This window comes from Hoplias malabaricus, chromosome 5 (genome assembly GCF_029633855.1).
Source record: "Hoplias malabaricus isolate fHopMal1 chromosome 5, fHopMal1.hap1, whole genome shotgun sequence".
In the NCBI taxonomy this organism is placed as follows: Eukaryota; Metazoa; Chordata; class Actinopteri; order Characiformes; family Erythrinidae; genus Hoplias; species Hoplias malabaricus.
In genome coordinates, this window is record NC_089804.1 from 26,555,121 (window position 1) to 26,572,188 (window position 17,068).

Below are 17,068 nucleotides of genomic sequence, written 5' to 3' on the forward strand. Positions count from 1 at the left end.
CCTGTGTCTGCATGGGTTTCCTCTGGGTGACTGTCTGTGAGGAGTGTGGTGTGTTCTCCTCGTGTCCGCGTGGGTTTCCTACGGGTGACTGTCTGTGAGGAGTGTGGTGTGTTCTCCCTGTGTCAGCGTGGGTTTCCTCCGGGTGACTGTCTGTGAGGAGTGTGGTGTGTTCTCCCCGTGTCCGCATGGGCTTCCTCCGGGTGACTGTCTGTGAGGAGTTTGGTGTGTTCTCCCCGTGTCCGCATGGGTTTCCTCCGGGTGCTCCGGTTTTCTCTCACAGTCCACGTTTGTAGGTGGATTGGTGTGAGTGACTGTGTGCGTGTGTGTGCAATGGCGCCCTCTACAGGGTGTATTCCTGCCTTGCGCTCAATGACTCCAGGTACGCTCTGGACCCACCGTGACCCTGAACTGGATAAGCGGTTACAGATAATGAATGAACTGAAGAGTTGAGTTCTGAAAAGAATGGAAGGTATAATAAGGAAAAGCACTTTCACCTCTCTCAGCATTCATGGCTGAATTGCCCCTGAGTATTCTGCTTCACTGAGGTTGCTGCCCACCGCTCTGGGAATGTGTGTTGTCTTGTCTGCCGTTGATGGAGTAATTGTGTTGTATTGCTGTTTAGTGGTAATAAAAGCACATTTTATTTTCACGTTTGAATCCGTAATAAATAAAATGTGTAATTGTCTATTAAATATATGTGTTTTGCTGTATGAATGAATATGATTGAATTTAGCGTGAAGCCTCTTTTTGTTCCTGACTTTCAGGACCAAGACGGCAAACGTCCAGACGACCCCAAAGATCCAGATGATACGTCAGACCTCACGACCCCAGGAAAAAGCCCCAAATCTCCACAGAAACCCTCCAAACGCTCCAAGACTGTGCCCTTCAAGGTGACTCTCCTGGATAGCTCTGACTATGAAGCAAACATCGAGGTAAGAAATCTCAGCATCATAATCTTTCAGCAGCTCATAAATGGGCTAAGCACTGCAATTATTTTTATGTCCTCTACGATGCACTAGAGCACTAAATCTCTCTGTTTGTGTTATACATCAACTCACTGTTCACTCCTATCTCCAAGGAGACTTGGGGTGGGACAGTGGAGGTGTTTTGGTGCATTTATTTAAGAAACAAATTAAGACCATATTTCACAACATTAATCGATTTTATTGCATTCATAAACCCAGGTCTTTTTATTTTACTTTTTTAAACTTACAAAATAAATGCACCTTTTATTCTGACAACTGTATACCTTTAAGGTTCACCACTGTTTTTTAAGACCACAGCTGTAGCTATGAATTAGCTTTGTTTACACATTTCTGAGCAGTCATCTGTCTTTCACCAAAAAAAAAAAAACCCAAAAAATCAAACAAACAAACAAATAAATAAATCACAAATAATAGTTTTAAAGTTTTGAAGGCTTTTTTTATAAAGTACAGTTCACATGAGATAGAATTAAGCTACTTTGTGTTCCTCGAATGAACCAGTTTATGCTCCGTAGAGCGGGTCCTCCACATGGGGCAGATATGTTGAAAAAAGGTTTACTGCATCTCTGATGCATCCAGGACCCTAGGGCCCACTATAATGACTGATTCATTGCTGATTGATTCTTTAACAAGCTAGCAGTTGTTAACAGGCTTATTGATCCTATTATTAACAGGATTCATATTGTACTAGTAGAAGAGGTTATTACATAGGCAATATAATCACTCCTATGCATTAGGTTTTTTTAATTATTTTAAAGAAGATGTTAAATAAATATATACAAAAACAGACACTTGTTTGGGGTCATTTGGGAACATTGTACAGTTCTTATTTAGGTGATTCTTGTAAAGATTTATACTGTTTGTGCCTTTAATGTACAGTAATTTGATTTTCTGCATGTGCAGATCAGGCCACATTTTACTGAGCTTCAAAATATTTTTGAAGCTAATCCTTTATCAAAATACGACCCTGTTCCTTGGTATTTTCAAACTGTAAAGTAGTATTTATACAGCTTTTCACAGAGTGAATGACCAGGCGGAACCAGGGCTTCAGTCTCCACACCAGCTTTTTCTTTCCTAAAGCTCTGTTCCTTATGATTTTCCTAATAAATATTCATGGCAGTATTAGGAACACCTAGTACCCAGGGACATTCTATGTGCTTAGAATAGGAAAATTATTTCTGTGAGCCAAATCACTGAAGGTTAGCATACTTGAACATGAAATAAAGCCTATGACCCACTGCTGCAAAAGTCAGCTATTATGAATGAATGCCTCAAGCTTTTGTAACTTCTCTTTGGCAAAGGTGAGACACACTTCACTTATGAAAGAGTTTAAGTGTCAGCAGCCAAGCTTAAGTTGCAGTAACATCTTAGTCAGGCATTCGTACCTAAGAAACAAAAACACTTAATTGCTGTGAAGCATTTCTCTTCTGTGTGTTTTCTCCAAGATAAAAATTAAATTAAAGATACTGATTTTTTTTGTGTGAATTACAAATATTCTTTATACTTTTAAAGGGGACATATTACATTTTCTAAAAATTAATATACATAAATTTATGTTTGTAATTTACATTTTATATTTAGATTCCAATACTTAGAGGTGGGCGTTACGGCATAAATATCATCTTATCCTCATTTTACAACTACTCATTTATGATTAGTCACCATTAGCAACAGTACATTCATTCATTCATTCATTCATTCATTGTCTGTGAGCGCTTACCCAGTTCAGGGTTGTGGTGGGTCCAGAGCCTACCTGGAATCACTGGGCACAAGGCGGGAATACATCCTGGAGGGGGCACCAGTCCTTCACAGGGTGACACACACTCACACATTCACTCACACATTCACAACTATGGACACTTTTGAGTCACCAGTCCACCTACAAACGTGTGTTTTTTAACAGTGGGAGGAAACCCATGTGGACATGAGAAGAACACCCCAAACTCCTCACAGAGTGGGACTCGAACCAGTACAATGGATAATTAATTTAAAATATATAAGCCTTAATTTAATTAATAACCAGAACTTTGTGCTGCTTTTTTTCATGAAATTATTTTGTGTGTGTTATATTTTCTTTCTTTTGTTAAATCAGATTGTATGCATATAAATATAAACATAGCAACAATTATTAAAATTATGTAAAAAAGACAAAAAAAGTGTTTGGTGAAAAGTAAGCTCAGTAAATGAAGATAGAGAATCTAACCTCTGTCCACAGTGGTGTAATTTCATTTAAAACAGTGAGGATCGCTGGGATTTAATAATCAGCACAGAGTGTTTTCAGTAACTTTCCTCTGTTGAAGGAATATATATAACAAAGGCTTACTGTACATGTTTATAATGAAGACTTTAATAGACACCAGTTCAAACAAAGCAAGTCTTAAAATGGCAGTCTATATCTGGAATTTACTGGCACTTAGGACTGAGAGCTTTTTTAAAGCTATATTCATTGTTACGGTACTGTAACTTTAATTAATAGCATTTTCGTTAAAAATCTATATTAAAAACCTTTATCATTAACGGTGTTATCCTAATATTATAATGTGCGTATTACATCAACCAAATGAGCAGTGGGTGTTTATTTTTGTACGTTTAATTCCTATATCTCTTTCAAATGTTGCTAAATTCTATAAAAAATTGAATTCTAAAATAATCTATTATACACAACATACTGTACACAACATTATATAAAACTTCAGCAATTTTAAGGCGTATCAAATCTGCATCTGCTAATTATCACATCTGCTACTTGCTAATTAACTGTTATGACTACTAATTACTACTTTACTACTTTTTTAATTATGTCTTTATTAAACCATAACCAACTACTAAGTAGTAAGTTATCAGATCTATTGCTGTTAATCAAAATGTTTTCTAACCTAGTACATGGTAGTATTGTTAAACAAAGCAGTAATTACAAAGGAATTATAATGTCCCCTATGAAATGTCTAAAAAATACATTCTCTGCATTCCTAAATAAGTAAAAAAAGTATTTTAATAGACATAAACCTAAAACAGCCACTGTGTATTCATTTTTAAGTTATTTTTCTGTGAATATTGTATGTTGCTCATATATAAGGCTTTTATATCCCTGCATATTTTCTGTTTGCAGACTTGAAAAACACTGGCCATTAAGAGTAAATGCTGTTATTGGAAGACGTGATATTTCTGCAGGAAATAAGGCGCCACTAATGCTTTACTCAGATGTTGTGTTGTGTGCTGTTTTATTAGAACTGAAAGCTACCACAACAAATAGGACTCACGCTTGGCTTTTAGCTCAGGGACAATATAGTTTTTCGGATGAGCCTTTGTACAAAGCCTCATATAAGGATGATTGTAGCCAGCTGATGTAATCAGCAGCCTCATAAAGACCCAGTATAATCTAATACGATTCCTGTCTTGTTTAATCAGAGCCTGGCACATTGCATCAGGGCTCATGTTAAATATAAACTACACAGTAGAGGGAGGGAGATACAGAGCAGTGGATGGAGGATATTCCTCCCACTCTCTCTTTCTCTCTCCCTCTGTGTGTTTGTGTGTGTGTGATTTTAAGATGTGTATTTCTTGCATTTCATGAGGTACATTCCGTCAGGAGGAAACTATCATATCTGGCAGGTATTTGAAGTAGAAGTGGACAATTTAACAATTTATTACTATTATTGCAATACATTTCTGAATTTACGGTAATTCAGACCACACAATCTGATTGGCTGAGAAGTGTTCTACCTGTGCTGATATTTGTGTTAAATACATTTTTTTTTACTCTACTGAGAACTGGTTGCTTAGCAACGACTCACTTTTTACTGAAGCTAACATTACTACTACTCCTAAAAGCTATTTTTATATACACACAGAAACACAAAATGTCTGAATTAACAACTTCTATAAGACAATATTTGAGCAAATCTGTATTTGATTCCAAACCTGATGTCTGAGCTGTGACTGAAGACTTAAAATGACGCTAAAAGTTTTTTCTTATTTGCCAACTTTTTATTCTATTAATTTATTTTAATGATGCAACATTTAATTGTGCTTGGGGCCACTTTAAATGGTGTTCAAGTTACAATTTGCCTCAGATTCACTGTAAATAGCCTTTTAAATAGTTAATTTAAAACCAGCCCCGTAAGCACACAAATTAAAGCAAAACTTTGGGAATTAATAATAAACAAATATTTTCAAATGTTTCATTGTTTAATAGTTTTGCAATAATTTATCCTAATACTATATGTTTATAACTATTATGATAGCATAGGAAAATACTATCAAATAGTAACCCACCACTGTAATATATACATGTTAACCATTTAACTGCCAATTTACCATTTCCCCATGCTCTTTGTAATACACTGCCGCACTCCTACGGCGATTAATAGGATTATATCCTAGCCGGCCGTTCTATTTTAAGAGGCACTGGACTATCACGTTCTCACTGTAATTGCATTTTTATAAGGTTTGCTCTGGTTCATTGAGCCCCTCCCGCCCTCTTTTTCTTTCTTTCTTCTCTCTACTAATCACAGTACACAAAGCAAAGCCTATTATTCATGCCGCGCTCTGCTCTATTGTATTAATCGTCACCTGTGCCTTTTGCTTTCAGAGGGGCCTTGGCCCCTTTGTGTCATTAACGATAGGGTAAGACGTTAAATGGACCCTAGCTAAGACTTGTAGTTGATAATAACAGCCCTGGGCAAAGTGAGGCTATACTTTGTGTCAACTTTCGCCCTCAGGAGCGGGCTGATTCTGGGGCAAATGAGTTTCCTCTCCGCACAGCTCTGTGTCCTTGCTTTCTGTTGGATTTTAATGGTGGTAGAAAGGGAGGGGAAACATCTTTGAATGGGTTTGTGCTCTTTAAGTCAGTGGCGAATGTTCTCATTAAGGCCTAGAGGAAGCATATTGGAGTGATGTTCAGAGACAGCTCTGCTTTTCAGCACTGTTCATCTATTCTGCTTTTGAGGGTGCAGCTATGGTCTTGGCTGAGGCTCCAAGACATATCTGACTTACTTTCTCACATATGCATGTATATCCTAACATTTATGAACACACCTTAGAATTAGTGAATTCCACTTCTTTAAAGTGCACCCAACACAACATATATAATCTCCAATAGAATCTCTATAAAGCACTGCCAATAGAATGGGATGCATTTGAGCATGACCCAGGGGATTCTATACTCAGGGCCAATTGTCATTTAGAGTCGCATAAAGCTTCCAAGCCCAGGGCTGTGGAGTCTTATAACTGTTCTCTGGAGGAATGAAGTGGCGTTCAGTAACTTTAGTGCTTTTCCAATTACATTTTTGAGGTTAAATGACATCAAATTCTCAAAGAAATTAGATTTTCCAGTTTTAAATCAACACTGTTAGTGTTAAAAAACAACAAATTTGTCCATTTAACTTTATGAATCCATCAAATGACAATTATATTTTTTTTGTTCATGACATTTTTCCATTTGTGGATCTATATGAACATATGCATTCAACAGAATTCCCACAAACACACATCTGAAACAATGATTGGTCCTGATGCTCACCGTACACAGCTGTGATTGGTTTGATTTGTATACAGCAGGTGGCACGGTGGCGCAGCAGGTATTCCTGCTCCGGGTGACTGTCTGTGAGGTGTGTTCTCCCTGTGTCGGTGTGTGTTTCCTCAGGGTGCTCCGGTTTCTTCCCATGGTCCAAAACAACACACGTTGGCAGGTGGATTGGTGACTCAAATGTGTCCATAGGTGTGAGTGTATGAGTGTGTGCCACCTTGCGAAGGACTAGCGCCCCCTCGGGGTGTGTTCCCACCTTGCGTCCAGTGATTCTGGGTAGGTTCCGGACTCACCCCGACCCTGAACTGGAAGAGCGGTTGCAGACAGTGAATGAATGTATGCTGCAGCATTCTATGATCTGGCACAGGCACATATCATGATCCAAATTAGCAAATGATACTAGATTTTATGGCTGGTGACATAAACTGTTTACTAATTGTACTTACTGTGCCATAATATTTCAGTAAACACAATATTTAGAAAAATATTACATTATATATTTTTAAAAAACTTTAAAAAGTACTTTTTTATATAATATATTCATCAAAATACAAACAGAATCTGGAACTGTGTTTGGACTGTTTGGTTTGATTTGCGTATTACAGCCGGCACTATGAAAGAGGCTAATGTCACAATTACTTTTATCAAGGAATATACTCTGCAGCTCTGGTCGTAGCTGTTCTTACTAGGCTTGCTGTAAGGAACTGGCCCGATTCCTCAATAAGCTTTATCTAAATCAGATCTCAGAACAATGATTTGCTTGGATTGAAGAGTTCCTGCTTTCGGTTAATCGCACATTATTCGGATGATGAAACTCTACCCATGTCTTTACTCTAGTGAAGCCAAATGGAGTGCCCCCTTCATTCCTAATGAAGCAAAAGGAGGGGAACTTCTCCACTCATGAGTGCTCCAGCTACAACACTCTTCATCTGTTTCCATGGCAACGGCCGCCTCACTGTCACTACGGAAACGGGCTAAATAGAAAGTAGCACCAGCAGCATCAGTAGCAGCACCACTCAGAACAACAATCTTACCTTGCATTGCACAAAATGATCCTGACTTTGTAGAATGCTTTGTTAAGTATAGAGTTGGGCGGTACGGTGGCGCAGCAGGTAGTTTCGCAGACACACAGCTCCAGGTACCTGGAGGTTGAGGGTTCAAGTCCCACTCCGGGTGATTATCTGTGAGGTGTGTTCTCCCTGTGTTCATGTGGGTTTCCTCCCACGGTTCAAAACACACGTTAGTAGGTGGATTGGTGACTCAAAAGTGTCCATAGGTGTGAGTGAATGTGTGAGTGTGTGTGTGTGTGAAGGACACCCCCTCCAGGATTTTTCCAACTTGTTTCCAATTCCTGCCTTGCACCCAATGATTCCAGTTAGGCTCTGGACCCACCGCGACCCTGAACTGGATAAGTGGTTTCAGTGAATGAATGAAGTATAGCGTTAAATGACTTATGTGTGTATTTGAATACTAAATTATTGAATTTTATTTATTTGAAATATGTTTTTATGGCATTAAATAAATTTGAAATATTTAATGGCATAATTCTTTAATTTGAATTCTAATAAAATTAGCTGCTGAAAAAAATGTGTTTCAAAATGACAACTTGTCAGATTACTTTTCCTGGGAAGCCTAGTTATTTGACCTGTGGCCTAGATTTTTATTTTTGGGATCTAAATGTGAACAATTAAAATTTATGTATCTGTATGCTTTAAATTTTAAAATCACTGTAATGATTCATTCATTATCTGTAACCGCTTATCCAGTTCACAGTGGGTCCAGAGCCTACCTGGAATCATTGGGCACAAGGCAGGAATACACCCTGGAGGGGGCGCCAGTTCTTCACACACACATTCACTCACAACTCATTTTGAGTTGCCAATCCACCTACCAACGTGTGTTTTTGGACTGTGGGAGGAAACCGGAGCACCCAAAGTAAACCCACGCTTACACAGAGAGAACACACCAAACTCCTCACAGACAGTCACCAGGAGCGGGAATCGAACCCACAACCTCCAGGTCCCAGGTGTGTGACTGCAACACTACCTGCTGCGCCACCGTGCCACACTTGTAATGATTCATTGACTTTAAATTAGGAGAATGGAGCCTCTGTTGGTGCTACTCTGGGCTCAGCACTGCTGAAAAAGTGAAATACCCTCTACAAATGTAGGGGGTGCCCAGGAGCAAAAATGCCAAATCTTACACAGTGTTCCTATAAATTTGAATATTTCACCAACTCACAAGTTCAAAATTGTTAAAATTCAAATTCATGAGTTACGGCACTAAATATTTCAAGTTCCATATGTTATTGGCAGAACGCCTGTTAAAATGTTCACTTAAGCAATATAATATATAAATGAAAATATATTGAGTTTTATTAAAATCTTTAATAAACCTTTAGTACCACCCCTAGAAATTTTTATGACCAAAACATGTTCCCAGTTTTTAGAAATTCTAAAGTGGTCATAAATGACTCTTTGTTTCAACAGGGAATAAATATGAGGTGCCACAGAGGTCAAATTCCACAAGGAGGATTCTCTGTAGAAGATATAGAGGAAAGACTTTTTTATCATTTAGAATATCAACAAAAAGAAGCTAATCTCTTTATTGAAACATTTCATATGACTGTATTTATAGTGAGAGCCAAAATAAACCATTCCTTTCATCTGACTACAAATGTACTGGATTTCTCTAGCCACTGGAGCAGAAAAAAAGTAGAGGTTTTTGGCCACAAAACACACCCAAGGCGACTTTGGCGTGAAAAGAGGGATGATTATGCAGACAGAACCTAGTCCCCAGTCTCCTAACACTGTATAAACACCAATGTGTGTATGTGAATGTATGTTTTTGTGTGTCACCCAGTAGTCAGTGAGTAGTAGTTGGTGCTATGACTTCTGTGGCCCTGAGGGAACATCCGGAGAGTGTTCAGACACAGCGATGATTAAAGCTCCAGTCACAGTGGAGAGCCTCTCCAGCTCAGGCTTTTTAGCTATTATGTAAGCACCACTGTGGCTGTATTCAGAGATGGTGATATAAGTGGCCTCTTTTTGGCAGCACCCTCATGCTGGCGCTTTTTCTACAGTATGTAGTGGATAGAGGTTATTGGGAAAACTACCACTATTGCTTTGAGAATTGAGAACAGAATGCTCTGGGTTGTCTTCATTGTGTAGGATTCTGCTCACACGAGCTGATTCTTGGCTTCCCACAATACAAAAAAGCAGCCAGCAGTTGTGTACCAGATATGTCCATGCATGACTGTCTGAATATACACAAATCTGAGCTCACTGTAGAATTTGTTTAATGAGATGTTTGAATTAGCCAGTGCGGTGTTTGAAATACAATCATAAAAGAAAATATATTTATAATAATAAATTTATAGTATAAAGAAAAACACTTGTCATAAAATTCGGAGGATGTTTCCTCACCATGTGTTTGAGTGATCGAAACTGGTCTAATGTGTTTATGAAGCCCCAGTGTTTGTAAATGGCTAAAAAAACAGAAAGGGTCTCAGTCCAATATTCTAGGCTTTCTCTCTCTGTTCATGGCAGAGAAACAGAATCTGGAGGTTTTTAGATACAAATAGACCAAATTTTGAAAATCATGAACCAGAATGAGGGTATTGTTCTGTTCATGTTCCACAGGTGGGTAATACTGACTTATTTTTGCTGTAGTTATTTCTTAAGGTGTAACTGAATCTAAATTTGGGAGACCGCTAACTGCATAAAAGTAAACACAGACTGGAAGTGATACAAAACTAAACAACTTGAATAACAAATGAGTTTCTGTGGTAATTAAACCACCATGAACAAACAGTAATATTTCACTCTTAAACACAGTGTTCAACCCTAAAAGTCATACAGCTTCTAAATGAAAAGAAACAAGAGAACAGCAGTTCCCGACAATTATAGACGTTGCCTTTAAGTTATTACATGTCTGGTCAAATAGCATTCTCCTCCAAGCATGTAGAGCTGTCAGGTGATGCATTAGCAGTAGAATGAAAAGAAGCCGTGGATAATCATGTCTTGGAGAAAGCACTTTGAAGTCTTTACCCTCCCAGCTCAGTAGCATTGTATGAATCAGTATGAAAATGGTAAAAAAAACAAACAAACAAAAACATTGCCCACACAAAGGTGATTACCCTTGCTTTCAAAATATTCTTCACACAGTCAAAATATTTAGACTGCCAACATGGCTACTGCCAAAATGGTGTTGACACAATGTTTATGTAATGTTTTTTTCTGCTGTTTGTGTTCACAGAAGCACTGCAAGGGGCAAGCTCTGATGGACATGGTCTGTGAACACCTCAACTTGTTGGAGAAGGACTACTTTGGACTGGCCTTCCGTGATTCAGAAAGCCAGAAGGTTAGAAAAGCTGTTCAAAGACTTGTAGAAGAATTGTAATACACAACTTATCCATCCCTGTTTCACCTGCAAATCTTTTACTATGAACTAACTACCTTTACATAATATCATAAGCTATGGAGAACGGTCAAACAAAGTCAGTTTGTTAACATTTCCAACCCATTTAGCTTTGATACAATACCACACAGTCTAGATTGTATTTTAAAGACTTTGTTACAGTTCCTATTGTCACTGTGGTTGTACCTTAAAGGGTCCATGTCAGTACCTTTAGTTAGAAAACAATTGCATCATATTCTATAATAACTGAAAATATAAAGTTAATGAAAGCTTACAAATATTCACCTCTCATTCTGGAACGTTTAGGGAACACAACTGGACTTTAAAACCACTATTGTACCGTTAGAAATGCATTTACACGGTTTGTACTTTGGTGACAATAATGTATCTCTGCCATACCTTTTTGTTCTTCAGAGTTTGTCCAGACTTGTAACACTGGCTACAAAGGAATAGACCCAAAGGTCAATTGTGTACATGTACAACTCAGTTTAGATCTAAACTTTTGTCTGTTTTGCGTTAACATCTAAGGAAACAATGGGGGGATAAACAGACGTCCTAGGGTACACAGAAATGTGATGGATTCAAAATGCCTGTTTATTCGCCATGGGATGGTGCTTTTCAAGTCTGGAGGGGACAGGGTAATTGTTTTTGAGAGAGACAATTTGGGGTAATTATGCCATTGGCAGGGATTAGATTAGTGAGCCGGATTCCAGTGGTGCAGCCAGGTGTTATTTATTTATTTATTTATTTATTTATTAACATGTAATGATTATAGCATTTTAACTGAACTTACACTTAGCTGAACCCTCAGCCTTCAGATTCATTTGACTGTCTGATCAATCAGGCTTATGTAAAGGCGTTTGTTTTATTCATTGAACTGTGTGATTTCCTGCCATCTGTAACACTTCTGGTGGCTGTACAGGACTCGATATATTGACCCTTGCGCTCTGCTACAAGGTGTCCAGCAGTAATCATCTGAGCTGTTTTGTTCAGCGTGCCTTTTGCCACGTTAGAACCCAACAAAGGCGATTGAAATGCAATTTCTTGCCATCACAAAGTATATCAATCTCCTGCCAAGCAAGGAAACTGCACTCTCTTCATTCATTATTCCTCCATGATATGTGAGTGTGTTGCTGAAAGACAGAGGAGGAATAATCAGCGTTCTAGCCCTGGAGAAGAGAGGCAGAAAGCTGGCTCACTGATAATTGAGTGTGTTTTGCTTTTGGCCTGCCACCAAGGAAATCCAGGCAGATAATAGATACTCAGTGCGCATCAAGGTATTTAAGCATGTTGATGAATTACCCGAGCTGTAATTGCGCCAATGTACAGACACTTTAGCTACAGTAAGCTCTGCACACTCTTTAGTCCTAACCCTAGGCCTGTTTACACACTAATAGCCTGCAATCATGGCAAAGATCAACTTCGGATGAGCATTGAAAGAGCAGTTGGTGAAGGTGAGTGTGTTACCTGGACAAAAGCCAAGCCCTCATCAAAAGTAGGAGCTGGGAGCAGGATTAATCAGGAGGTAATGTTTATAATGTAGTTGCAGCAATCTCACAGGCAGCTGAGTGAGTGCATCTTTTTTCCACTTCATAAATATATCGTTTGGTTTGAAATGAGTTTATTGCTCTTCAAATTGCATTTACTTCCAAGATGCTCAGAGTGAATCTGGACCAATTCAAGTTAAGTCCATTTCAGCGCATTACTATTATTCATGAGGTGTACACATCTCTGTATTTTCTTAAATAAAGGCTCATTGACACTTTATATACACTGGATTAGGAACAACTACATTGTGTCTACACTCATTGTCAATTTTATCTGCACTACTGACCACACACGAGCACTTTGATGTTCTACAATTACAGACTGCAGTTCACTTCACCCTGATTTTTGATGGTTAGGACCCCCACAGAGCAGGTATGATTTGGGTGGTGGATCATTGTCAGCGCTGCAGTGACCCTGGCATGGTGATGGTGTGTTAGTGTGTGCTGCTTGAGTTTTTAACACTGTCCACTCTGTTAGACACGTCCACCTTGTAGATATAAAGTCAGAGACAGTCATCTGTTGCTGCACACTTTGGGCTGACTGTCCTCTCGTGACTTCAGTGGACATCAGTGAACACAGGATGCTGCCAGAGGATGTTTGGATATTTTTAATTGGTGGTCGTGTTCTCCCTGTGTCCACGTGGGTTTCCTTCGGGTGCTCCGGTTTCCTCCCACAGTCCAAAACCACACGTTGGTAGGTGGATTGGCGACACAAAAGTGTCCGTAAGTGTGAGTGTGAGACTGTGTGTGTTGCCCTGTGAAGGACTGGCGCCTCCAGGGTGTATTCCCACCTTGCGCCCAATGATTCCAGGTAGGCTCTGGACCCACCGCGACCCTGAATTGGATAAGCGCTTACAGATGAATAATTAGTGGTCAATTCTCAGTCCAGCAGTGACACTGAGGGCTGATCCACTCATAGCAGCATAACACACACTAACACACCACCACCACGGCAGTGTCATTGCTGCGCTGAGAATGTTCCACCACCCAAATCACACCTGCTCTGTGGTGGTCCTGTGGGGGTCCTGGTCATTGTAGAGCAGGGTGAAATTGGGATAAAAACATATTCAGAGAACTACAAAGTGCTCCTGTATGGTCAGTGGAGCTGATAAAATGAGCAATGAGAATAGATACAAGGCAAGTGTTCCTAATCCAGTGTAAAATCAGACATTTACCATTAAATGCAAAACAGAGTTGTGTATGTACAGTGAAATATCCTTCTGAAACCCAGAAGCCAGCTCCACACTGAGCAGACATTTGCATTTTATCTGTAATCTCATTCAGCTGTTATCATAATTAAGATCGCTAGGTAGTTAAGTTGACCTTTCTGGACTCATTCATGATGCAGATTTAATTGACTTTTCTTTGCCAACACTAGGTGTTGTTTGTGTAGCTTCATTTGCATATTCTTCCATTCCATTCAAATGTTAACTGTTTATATGTTTACGTTATTTAGCTGATTATTAAAGCAACACAACATAAGATTTAGTTTTTGCTCCTGGGCTCCCCCTACATTTGCAGATTGTAATTCACTTTTATGCCACTGTCTTGAAATAAGAGGGAAAGGGAGGGGGTGGTTTCCTGCCTGTCTCCAAATGTTACATAGCACAGTTTCTGCAGTGCTGAGCCCAGAGTAGTAAAGACACAGGCTCTGTTCTCCGTATTATATGGAGGACAGTGGAGCATCTCAATGAATTTGAAGCGTTTTTTATGGTAGAAATACCTTCTAATGTTGCTTTAAAATGTTAATCACATTTTATACTAAGGATAAAGTGGTTACAGAAGATGATTGGATGAATAAATAAAGTTCCAAGTGTAATTCATCACTTCGGGCCTACCAGGCTAGTGTACATTGTTAGCTGGAGTTGGAAACTATGATGAATGAGAGATGAATAGGAGAATTTAAAACACTTTACAATCAAGTACAAATTGCCAACTAATCAGTGATGATTCATCAAGAAAGTACATTTTCATCAGTGGATTTTATTTAAATCGAGTAATTAAGTTTAACAGCCTTCATTAAATTTAAAGCTAATGCTGTGATTGGTAGGAAGTGCCAAAGAAATCTGATTTATAGAGACTTGGTTTGATGTTCTAGGGGCAAAGCTCTGGCTTTATGAGGGTGGAGCGACATGTGATATTGGAGCTGAAGTCTGCTGCTGCTCTGTTACAGAGTGTGTTGATTGGCTGTGATCTGCTCTGATAGACCAAGTGCGCAGTGAAGCTAATTTGGGAGCTGTATGAGGAAAAGCAGATGCTGAGATTTGCATTCCTCCCGCCCTCTGGATCTCTCCAAGGAGCGAAGGAGTGCTTCTTCTCTTCAATTAAAGCATATGGAGAGTTCTTCACCGGAAACACTCCACACAATTAGGCAGAGATACAGAATCAAAGGCAGCATAGCGCTTATTAGCCACGTGTCACACACACAAACACTGATGTGCATCCTCTCTCTTCTGTTCTGCAGAACTGGCTGGACCCCTCCAAGGAGATCAAGAAGCAAATAAGGGGTGAGTACACAGCAGATTGGACTTTGACGCACAGTTTCACGTCACTGTTGGAACAAAACTTCATTGTGTCTCCGTTTCGTTTTGTTCACATTTCATGATGAACCAATAGAAAGGCTCCAAATTAGAAAAGAAAAAAAATCCCCTTTTCTGTGAAGTTATATTTCTGGAGAAACAAGGTTTTGTTCTGACAGCAGCGATATACACACACTCTGAACACATCCACGCAGCAAGTTAAATCTGGCATTTTTCATATTGGAAATAACATATTGGGAAAAGATAAAACATAAAATTTGCATACTTTCTGCATTACATATGCAAAACATTTCTGTTTTTATTTTCTCCCAGTGCGATACATTAAGCAAATAAACTGTGGCTATGTTTTAACGTGTTCGCATATGTGTTCTCTGTAGAGGATGTGTACTTATTTTACTTGAAAAGAAAAAAAAAAACAGCAAAAATTACAGTTTGACCAAAGGTACATACAACCTCCTCTACCTCCACTCATTGGCCATTTTATCAGAAACACCTAGCCCCACTACCCTGATTGTAGTGGATTTACTGTGCAGTTTATCAGCTCCTTCTACCCCATCCATCATTATAATTGAAATTAGACCACACATGGGACCACCACTGACCAGATATTTTGTGGGTGGTAGACGATCCTCAGTACAGCAGTGAGACAGATATTGTAGAGGCTTAGTAATGTTTATGTGGCTGGATTGAGCGTATCAGGCTCAAGATGATTGCAGAGGTTTTTAATCACGGTGTATAATTACTGGACACTTTAATTAGCCCCTGCCTTGGAGCTCCACCTCATAGGTTTACAATTATGCTGTGTTTACATTGTGGCAGTAGACAGCTGATGATAAACTGGCAAGTATACTGTTTTTAAATGAGCAGCAGTGGAAGATTTCAGTATTGCTATATACAATCACTTCCCAGATTTAGCTGTAGACTGTGGAAACAGAAAACTTAATTTTTTTTCAGATGGATGTGTCATTATTGTCCAGCCACGGTTTGTGTCATACAACAAAATATGAGAAGGGTATCATTCATAGCTCTGATTTTGCCATCTCAAATATACTGTAAGTTTTGCTTTGGTTCCGTCTTCTTTTGCTAGTGATGCATTCACCACTGTAACGTTTTCATGGCTGCATACCATCATTGGGGCGGCACGGTGGCGCAGCAGGTAGTGTCGCAGTCACACAGCTCCAGGGACCTGGAGGTTGTGGGTTTGAGTCTTGCTCCGGGTGACTGTCTGTGAGGAGTTTGGTGTGTTCTCCCTATGTCCACGTGGGTTTCCTCCGGGTGACTGTCTGTGAGGAGTTTGGTGTGTTCTCCCCGTGTCCACGTGGGTTTCCTCCGGGTGCTCCGGTTTCCTCCCACAGTCTAAAAACACACGTTGGTAGGTGGATTGGTGACTCAAAAAAAGTGTGAGTGAATATGTGTGTGTGTGTTGCCCTGTGAAGGACTGGCGCCCCTCCAGGGTGTATTTCCGCCTTATGCCCAATGATTCCAGGTAGGCTCTGGACCCACTGCGACCCTGAACTGGGTAAGCGCTTACAGATAATGAATGAATGAATGCCATCATCGGTTGCAACCGTGATTTACATTCATCACCACAAGTTGATTTACGCTTTCTTCTTCAAGTCAGACTTGACTTTTTTCTTGGTCAGATTTTGGTCTTCAAAAGGTTTTTAGCTTGTGGACTCTTCTCATCCCAGCAGTGACAGAGTAATGTCCCATGCTTGGCCTCATACTACCACACACCACAATGCCAGTAGCATATCAATGTCACTACTGAGCTGAGAATGGCCTGCCAGCCAAATATATCTGGTCAGTCATGGGCTTATGGTGGCTATTGGTGAATGAGATGGGGGTGATTTAATTGTATAGCAACAGATTAGCTACAGTCAATTTCAGAGTTACACACACACACACAGATACGCACATAAGGTATGTATTACTGTATATAATATATACTACTGATGTAGTGGCTGTGTCTCAGTAACTATTGAGTTGCCTACATCACTATAGTCTATATAGGCAGCTTTGTGGTTTGGAAGAATTTTAACCAAAATCAAA

The 17,068-nt window shown here is 39.4% G+C and overlaps 1 protein-coding gene across 11 annotated transcripts in view; it reads left to right on the plus strand.

Annotated features, from left to right (window-relative positions):
* Positions 1-17,068, plus strand: part of LOC136697153 (band 4.1-like protein 1) — a 120,488-nt gene that overhangs the window by 66,518 nt on the left and 36,902 nt on the right. For all 11 annotated transcript variants that reach the window (XM_066672124.1, XM_066672130.1, XM_066672126.1 and 8 more), the window contains 3 exons: positions 765-932; positions 10,768-10,872; positions 14,941-14,983. In XM_066672124.1, the coding sequence (XP_066528221.1) occupies positions 765-932; positions 10,768-10,872; positions 14,941-14,983 (316 nt within the window). The remainder of the gene's footprint in view (positions 1-764; positions 933-10,767; positions 10,873-14,940; positions 14,984-17,068) is intronic.